The sequence below is a fragment of the Castor canadensis genome, chromosome 18, assembly GCF_047511655.1.
Source record: "Castor canadensis chromosome 18, mCasCan1.hap1v2, whole genome shotgun sequence".
Taxonomy (NCBI): Eukaryota; Metazoa; Chordata; class Mammalia; order Rodentia; family Castoridae; genus Castor; species Castor canadensis.
In genome coordinates this window covers 43,540,999-43,550,723 of record NC_133403.1, presented here as the reverse complement: position 1 = coordinate 43,550,723, position 9,725 = coordinate 43,540,999, and the positions used below count along the sequence as shown (strand labels likewise).

The 9,725-nt window shown below is 39.5% G+C and overlaps 1 protein-coding gene across 1 annotated transcript; it reads right to left on the bottom strand.

The window, feature by feature from the left end:
- Positions 1-5,876: 5,876 nt before the first annotated feature.
- Positions 5,877-9,001, bottom strand: LOC109677140 (regulation of nuclear pre-mRNA domain-containing protein 1A-like). Its single transcript, XM_074060713.1, is given in 2 exon segments — positions 5,877-8,622; positions 8,785-9,001. Coding segments are annotated over 2 exon segments (939 nt in total). The 5' UTR covers positions 8,934-9,001; the 3' UTR covers positions 5,877-7,832.
- Between the last annotated feature and the right edge of the window lie 724 nt (positions 9,002-9,725).

Genomic DNA, 9,725 nt, shown 5'->3' with positions numbered 1-9,725 from the left:
AAAGAAGGGGCAGTGGAAGAGGGAAGGGGAGAAGAAGGGGAGGGGAAGGGAAGGGAACAGAAGGGAAATGAAAATGCAGGACTAATTAGTGAATCTCTTGTCTCCAGTCTAGAAAGATAGAATGAGAAGGGCACCTTTAGATTCTGGTCAGTGGTCCTCACATTGTGTGTACCAAAGAATCACCTTGGGGATGTTTTAAGAATGCTGATACTCTCAGGGGTTTCCAATGTGCACAAAATTTGAGAACTGGTGACATAAACCAGGGCTTCTCAAACTCTGGCTACAATGCAGATTCTGATTTAGTAAGCACAAGAATGTGAGCAACATTGTGCCTATCTAGCAAACCCACAGCTGACTTTGAAGAGTCCAATCCTTGGAAAGCACCCTGAATGCCAACACTGAGAAGATTCCTCTACACCTCATAAGCCAGGATTGTTGTTCACCACTGGTTGTAACATAGCTGAGAAACATTTGACAAAGAAGAATGGGATGGCCAGGACCACATAAGACCAGCCATGACTCATCACTGAGGCTAGGCACATCACTGTCTGAGCAAAAATGGGGCCCTGATAGCCACAGGACAAAGTAATACCTTTTGGGAAGACAAACGTCCTATCAATGTTAGTGCAGCAAAGGAAATGGGAGTTTCTGGACATGTCCATCTCATTCACAAAGCTTCCTTTAGGTTTTCTATTCCCACTATCCAATAGTTCAAGCGCAGCTGCCTTAAGAAAATGATAATTTGGGGAGGGTTTCAAACCTTTTTTCCTTTTGAAGGAAAAGGTAACAAAGAAACCCACAGACACTGCCCAAATCCAGTGAAGAGCTTCATGTTGCTGTATTTATTTGGAAATTTTTCAAGAGAAATTTAAAACACCAATCCTAACACTTCCATCCTAAACACTTTTTCATAGATCTCCAAAAAAAAAATAATAATAAGGTATCCTACAAGGGCTAAACACTATTTTGGCTCCTTGCAGAATTAACAAATCACCCATTTTGCTCAGTCCATGTTCAAATCTCTCCAAATGTCTGACACATGTTCACATAGAGTTTTTAATTGAGTCAGGATTCAGTCAACTATCTTATCATGTCACTTAACCATGCCTCCTCTCTGCCTACCTTCCTGCTACTGATACCACATACCTCACTGTGCCCCCCCACCACACCCTATTACCCTGGAAATCACAGACAGGCTAATCTTTCAAAATTTGTACTATAATTTTTCCCACTTTTAGTCAATAACAGATCATGGTTTCCTTATTGCCAAAAAAAGGCTGGGAGGGGGGAGTTCAGCACTGCTGCTCATATCTATAACTCTAACTATTCAAGAGGCAGAGATCAGGAGGATCATGGTTTGAAGTCAGCTGGAGAAAATAGTTCTCGAGACCCTATCTTGAAAATACCCAACACAAAAGGGCTGACGGAATGGCTCAAGTTGTACAGTACTTGCCTTGCAAGCATGAGGCCTTGAGTTCAAACCCCAGTGCTTCCAAAAAAAAAGAAAAAAGGGGAGTGGAAGATACTTCACCTTGCCTGCCACTCAAGGGTACATCTCCAGAGCTAGACAGTCTGGAACACTTGGCACACTTTGGATGTGTCTTGTGCTTTCCCGGCCACATTTCCTCATGTCATTCTTGTCTCTGGAATCTTAATTCTACCCACCATCCCTTTCTCAGTGTCCTACCCATCTTTCAAGGTCTCATGAATCAAATATTTATGTGACATCCCAGATGGAAAAATTTCACAGTTTTATGTACTAGAAGTCTTGAACTGAAGGTGTTTCCTTTGGCATTGCAAGAAGGCAAAGCCTCTGTCTAATTTGCTTCTCTGTTCTTACCAATCTGGGTAGTTCCCAGTGAGTTACAATAACACAGTTACTCAGCAAAATTTGGTGAGAGAATGAAGGTGTGAAAACGATTGTATGCATGCTGATTCCATACAATCAAGGTGGTCATTTATCTTTAATCCACACAGTGCTAACTACATGCCATTTTCACTTAGTTACCAAAAGAAAGCCTATCTACACTAAATGGGACTTCTGAGGACCCCACTTTCATAAATCAAAGACAAAGGAACCCCTGCCTAGGATCAAGTGCTAGAAATCTTCCCACGCCAACACTGAGGGTTTAAGTCATCCAGATCATCCCACAGCAACTGTTTTTGGCCACACTCTACACTTGGAGGAGCCAGTGTGGTCTGGGGTCTTAAGAAGGCTTACTCAATCCCTGAATGGAAATATCCTGGCCAGTCCAGTACAAAATGCACATGTGACTTCACTGGAAAACAAACAGTAGAATTTCTGACTTGGGTTTTCTGCTTTTAGAAAGATGGCGGCTAGCATGAGGCTGCCAAGCTCACTGAACAGACTGCCCCTGGGACACTTAAATCGAATCAATAACTCCTTGGTGAGTTTCTCTTTTAGAACTCGTTTGTACTTTTGTTCCCCTCTGAAGACACACAATCAATCAAACAGGAGCGATTGCTGTAGTCTGAACTGGGTATTTGTTTCTTATACATCAAAACTTTGTAGAGAGCATTTCAATGCTAAGATTTACTGTTCCTAGGGTGTTCACTCAGAAGGTGCCCTTGCCTTTAAGCTTAAAAGCAGGCTACACTGGGATTCCATAGCAATGCTCAGTGTTCAATAGAAGTGTAAAATGGCATTTGTTCAACTCATCCAATATTAGGTGATAGATGTTCCTAGTATCAACTATGTTGTCAGGCTCTCCATTACATGTTAAGAGTTGATGAACGTGAGAGAGTTGGTTATTACCACCCTTGTGGAATTTACTACTAAGCAATTGGGGTGAATACCAAACAATTCTTTTCAAAATTAATTCTTTAATTACATTTGAGAAAATGACGGCCAACTAGAAGTGCATGACTCTGTTTATTGCATAACTGAGGAACCCATTTTATTTAATGTGCATTTAAATTTCTTTAAAAAATAGACTTGTCAAAATGTATGTTTTTTTTTATTATGATACCAGGGAAAAACTGCAATTTGGGGTTAGTTTGGTCTAAAATAACAAGCATTCCAAATAGCACAATTTAAATGAACAACCGTGGAGGTGAGTGAGGTTTACGGTCTTCCAACCTGGCTATAACATCAAGCCATGGAATTCCCACACTTGCAATTCTCAGTGTTTTCTTGTAATTATGAATAGCCATGTAGCTTCAGGAATCATGCCTACCTGACATCATCCTAAGCAGGATGAGACAGAGCAGGCAGAGAAGAACCTTTTCTCCCAGTGTTCTTCTATTTGAAGTAGGATCTTCCTAGAAGACCCAGTGAATCTCACATGAATTTGCGCAAATTTGTGATGGGATCATTCCATAATTAAGCACAGTAATAGATCAAAACTGCTTAGACCAGGAATGACTCACCCGTTTCCACTCCACAGTGATCTGCTCTCGTGGGCATGTGTCTGACCAGTTGGTTTTTGGATAACCTGGAGACACCATTGTCATGGAAGATGCAAGTGGTATCTGTATGTATGTACATATATATATGAATCTGTCCACAAAGATCAGACGGGCATACTTCAGTCCTACTAACACCAAATAAATGCTCCAGAAATACCAAATAGCTTAGTCAGAACTGCAGAATTTCTATGTGTTTCCTCCTATACTAAATTGTTCAAGATCCTGGAGAGTTAGTTTGTAGTTCAAAAGAAATCGTCTTCTATTAAATGTCAAATAGAAGAGGTCTTGGACAATTTTGGTCCTCTGTTTCTGTCCTTGGTGTTGGGGTGAACCCATCACCAATTTGCACCTATAAATCCATGTGAGATTCCCCGGGTCTTCCAGGAAGTTTCTACTCCAAATAAGAGAATGCTGGAGGAGATACTACTGTCATAGCTCCACACCACCACCCAGAGGCACTGTTGGAAGCAGTCTTGTGCAGATTCCTAGGCTATAATCAACTGCCGCTTAGCTTTTTAGTTCATATGCATTTTTAGCCATTTTCTCCAGATCGCTGCCTCTGTTTCACAGATACTCCAAGAATGATCTGCATATTATTTTGAAACCAACGCTTTGAAAGGATCTTGACCTAAGCCAGATCACTAGCCTAGACTAGCTTTTCTACAAAGTGCTTTTATTTCATAGAATGCACCTGAAGGCAGAGGAAATGGCACATTCACTTTTACCCTACTGGTAGATTTCTGAATCCCCCATGAAAATGGAAGCCTTTACTTTTCCATATCAGTTGTGTGCCACAAAAAGGATGCAGGTTTTACTAAGCCACTTGAAAATGCATAGTTCCTGACTTATGACGGTTCAACTTAGAGTTTTTTTGACTTTACGATGGTATGATAGCAATGTGCATTCAGTAAAAACTCTACGTTAGATTTTGATCTTTTCCAAGACCAATCATCTATGGTACAACCATCTCTCCTGAGGAGGGCAGTGCCTTCCAGTCAGCCACATGATCATATAGATAAATGATTAACACTCCCCCGTGCGCTGTGTGGCTGAGCTATGATGTTTGAGAGTTAGATACATTAAGTTCATTTTTTTTTCAAAAAGAACATAAAACTTTATTAAGAACATCTTATACTGTCATCAGATACAGCCAAAGAAAAAGGGGTAAACAAACTGGGAGAGTTCATCTTCCCATGTGCTATTGCCACCTCAGAACAGACTCCTATGGATGGCTGGAACTACAGTTGATAACAAATGCTCTGTATAAATAAATTCATTAACACAATGTTCCCTTTCTATACAGAGAAGAACTGGATTTACACTTTTAAAGCTCTGATACAGTGCAACAACTATGAAACAAGACTACATCTTTAGGAGCTATTTCTTAATAGAATACAAAGCAGTTTAGTAGCTTTATGTCATTTCATATAATGTAAATTTTTAGAGTGGGAAATTCAGAGAGGACCTTCTAACTTTCCCAATTAGTTCATCTGTACTTTTGAATTTTTTTTTTCTCTAAAGAGTTCTCAGAACCAGTTCAATAACTCTAATGTAAAAGTTAAGTTGCTCATCTACAGTGACAATTGACAACCTAGATGTGTTCTTTTAATTTTGCAAATCAAGACGACTGGACCATCCCAGCCTTTGCTGATTCTAAAGGATTTCTTATAGAAAAACCCTGATTCAGAGTGCATATGAAAGAGGTACCAAAACAAGTGCATATGGAATGGTTTTCTCAGGAGGAGGTTGGCTATAGAGCACAACTGTTTTTCTCAGACTCCAGTCACTCTTATGGTCCTTTCATTTACTGTATGTAATGAAGGAAGGAACAGAGCGAGTGCCAGGAAATGTGTTCAAATTGCCACTGCAGACAGCTCTCTATACTGTCTGTGGAGAAGAGTGATGGTACCCATTCAAAGCACAGCACCTACTGCAAGGATGCTGACAGGCTTTCCTCTTGAGGGGCTGGGCCAAACTGCACTCAGATGCATGATCTGCCTCAGGTACACAGTGGAGAAAATGCTCATGATTTAGAATTTGGTATTACAGTACCCGCACCTAACCCCATTTCTTGAGAACATCTAGTCCTTTTAGGAAGGACGACTATTCTCTGCTAAGGTTCACCATGTTAACAACTATAAGGCTGAAAACATGACTTCTAAAACAGAATAGTTTGTGTTCAGTTAGTGAGCTAACTAACAACTGAGGTTTGCGGAGGATTGGTCAAGGGGTGGGAGTCAGGTTCTTGAGTACTATCACTTATCACAAATCTCATCAAGCTCTTTAAAAAAATAATGCATTTTTATCATAAATATTTAGAGCAGATACTGGCAGTAAAATCAGTATCTAAGTCAGAAGTCTGTTTTAAACAGTGAAAATATTTCAACAAACTTCTAAAAGATTTTAAATCTTGCAATTACATAGTTTATAAATTAGTTTTAAATGGAAAAAATATGTATTTTGAATGGATAAACCACCACTTTAGCAGATCATAAATAAGGTCAAGATATTGAAAATAAGTTAACATACAAGTTTTTGCTTTCACATTAACAACAAAAACTAACTTACTTGGTATACTTTCATAACAGTTATAACCAGGTTTTGTAATTGTGCATTTGTTACCTCCCTCCTTTGCTGAGTCTTTTCTTCCATTTCCTATACCTAGGGACAGAGGTACACAGCACAGGCAGACACCCCAATGTGTGAGTCCAGCTACCACACACAATTTCCTAAGAGTGAGGTTACAAATGCTGGTCAGGATCTACAATTAGTAACTTATCAACCATATTACAAGTTAAGTACATTCGTGGTTAAGTGGATTAGGTTCCCAAGTAAACTTTCAGGGCTAGTTGTGTGCAGGGAACCTATTATCCCTGTGAGAAAATGTGTCCTAACTCCCAAAAGTTGTCTAAAACACTTTGGAATACTAGACATATATATTTGGATGGGATGACTACTTATATGAATCTCTGTTTTGGAGAGGTCAAATTGTTAAAAGCACTGTTTCCAGAACTATTGGCTATTAAAATAAATATTTGCCTTCTCCTACACATGTAAATTCATTTTATCTATAGTCTCTAATACTGAAAAAGAAACAGAATGAAGCCATTCATAGTAGTAAGACATAATTGGCTTGTGGGATTTAAAAGGTGTTATAGTACCTATCTAATTTGAATCTGCTTGCAATGAGAAATGTCTAATATATAAAGCAATGAATGAGAAAAATGTTTATCCTAAGTCATTACTGAATACAAATCCACAGCTTAACAATGTAACTTAAAAAGAAAGCTGGGGAACATGCAACTGCTCTAACACACAGGGTTAGAGATAAAAGGTAAAAGTACATTTGTTTTGTATTTACATTTGTAAACATACAAATATAAAATTTACCAGACCTACCCTGTAGTGTAGCACTGCTATATTTCCAAATATAGTCTTTCAAAAACCTTAAGGAAACATTAAAAATGTTTGAGGCTACTTTACTGTATGTTAATGAATATTGTGTTCTTGAGTCATTAGAACTAAAAATATTGTAATTTTAAGTTATGTGGAATAATAAAAGTATCGTTATTTTATGTTTCCTTTAATCCCATAAATGACTTTTTATTGAAGGGATCAATTGTTAAAAGGAGACTGATTTGACAAATAGAAATCAGTTCTAGAACTGAAGTTGTTCTCTTGGTAGAGTGTCAAAATTTGTAACATTCTCAAAGCATTTTCTTATTAATCTCCTCAATTCTAAACAATACAATCAAGGGATTCCTTATTTAATAATATTTTTAGTCTACCTTGGCAGGTGGAATGGAATTCCTACAGTGCTACAGGGAAAAGATCTCTAGGCTTTGATCTGGCTCTCCAACTGGCATCCATATATAGTGTTAAATTATAGACCTCTAGGGAATAAGGAACCTGGAGAGGCACAGAGCCAGTATCTGGGTTGGGGAGAAGGGTGAAGATTAAGTTGGAACACTTAGTCCCTTCTATAGTCAAGTCCTCACCATACCATAATAAAGTCTCAACTAGCTCCTGATTAGTTCTTCCCCTTAGGAATTACATAGTATACAGTGATTAGATACTGAAAAAAAATAAAGAAAAACAATTCAAAAGAGACATGGAATTTCTCACAAGAGGCCCTGGATCAAAAAAGTTTACAAAAAGATCTTCTGAAAATAATCACTATTTATGACTTATTAATAATAAGAGATCATCACCTTGTTTAAACTAAATCATGTTAACTTACCAATAAAATAGTAAACAAACCAACATTTTAAACAATTTTGTAAATTACTTATTTCTTTTGTTAGTACCATTCCCAACGATATACAAAAATAACACTACAGGACTATCCACCTAACCTGTCTTCATCTCTTGCAAAGTCCTGGGCTCTGGAAAAAGACTGGTCATCAGTCTTCACTGTAGATGTCTCCCGCAAAGGGCAGATGCATGTGGCTGCCAGTAGCATTGGGCAATCGAGATAAATCTGGCAGGCTCTGGATCCGGGACATGAGTTCTTTGCGCACCAGAGAAACTCTGGCTAACTTGCGCTTGTATTCTTCCAATTTATGTTCTTTCTCTGCAAGGGATTCCTTTTGACAACGAAGAAAATCTGCTAACATTCGAGCGAGCTGCTTTCTATCATCTATTTCTGCCGCCAATCTGCCATTATAATCTGCCAGCAACATACAAGCATCCTCTACCATTTTAGAAAGCCTTTCTCCAGATCCTTTATCTGTTATTTTATCAAGTAGGGATACTTCTTGCACTTCCACAGGCTAGGAAGCTATCCTTTGATGAACTGCTGCATCACCTGAAGCTGCATTTTCTAGATCTTGCAATGCTCTAACGAGATCTAGAGTCTGTGGTGGTTCACTTGGAGATCCCAGAGAGGAACAGTTTTCATTTTCATCCACCTTTATTTGCTCATAAGTTCACTTCCTTGTCTTTTTATCACCATACAGAGCTTGCTTAAGTTGTTCTAATACATCATTTTCATAAACAGATCTTTCTTCCCAAATAGATAACACTCTTCCAAGATGCTTCTTACAACTTTCATCAGTTTCACTTGAAACATGTTTAAAAGCTTCCACTATAACTGGTGCGAAATCTTTTGTAAATTCTGGCCCCTTCCTTTTGTTGTTCTGAATGACATCATTGGCGAGGTAGAGAAAAGTAAGCTTCCTGTTGGGTTTGGCTATAATAGTAGTTATTTGGAAAGCTGAGAGTGGAAGGATCGCAGTTCAAGGACAGTCCAGGAAAAAATAGTTCAAGAGAGCCCAACTCCAAATTAACTAGAGCAAAATCGGCTGGCAGCATGGCTCAAGCACTGTAGCGCCCACTTTGCAAGCATGAAGTCCTTTCCGCAGCTCCCGCTCCCACACGGTGACGATGGGCCGCGGGTGCTCGCGGTGGTGGATGAGCCGCAGGGATAAGGTCTGCACGCTCTGCTGCGAGATGCTCAACTCCGACAGCTTTTTCTCCAGCACCGCCTCAGAAAAGGCGGACATCCCTCCGAAACCGAGTCCACGCCGTCCCACGCGGTGGGGCCAAGGGGAGGAGAGTTTCGCAGCCCTCGTCGCGGCCTCGCCCCCTCACCCCACCCTTCCCCACGGCCTCACCACGGCTGGGGTCACATCCAAGCCCCCCGGCTGCAAACCAGCAAGATCTTAAGTTCATTTTTGACTTGGGATGTTTTCAACTTATGATGGCTTCAGTAGGATGTGACCCCATCACAAGAGGAAGCACCTGTATAAACTGTATGAGAGGAAGAACATTGTCTGTTTCAAATCTCTGTTTGAAATAGAGGTCCTATCTTTTGAGAAAATATGTGGGTGGTTAAAGCCATTCAGGTATTTGTTATATGCACATTTCAAGAAAATAGACATTTACATAACTGAGAGGGATACTTTCAGTGATTCTGCCCTACAGACAATTTCACCAAGTTGTTTCTCTGACTCGAAGAAGGTAAGACAAATGTGATGTTAAATACCTTGTCAATGATAGAACCTCGTAATTTAAGTCTTAACAAGTATCCTGGCACATACAATAAAAGTCTCTAAAAAGATGCTACCTGCCATGGTCAAAAAATAAGGAAGAGGAAAGAAAACTTTTAACTTTAAACGTGAACTGTGAAAACACGCAGTCTGAAGTGGTCACTGGTGCAGCCAGGCATATACCTGTGCCTTCTGTGAGCATGTACAGCTGAAACTGTTGACCATGTTTCAACTCCTTGGTTTCTCTGTTCCCAAACTTAAATAAAGAATACTCTTTATTTTATTTACCTGCATCCAAGTGGCCAA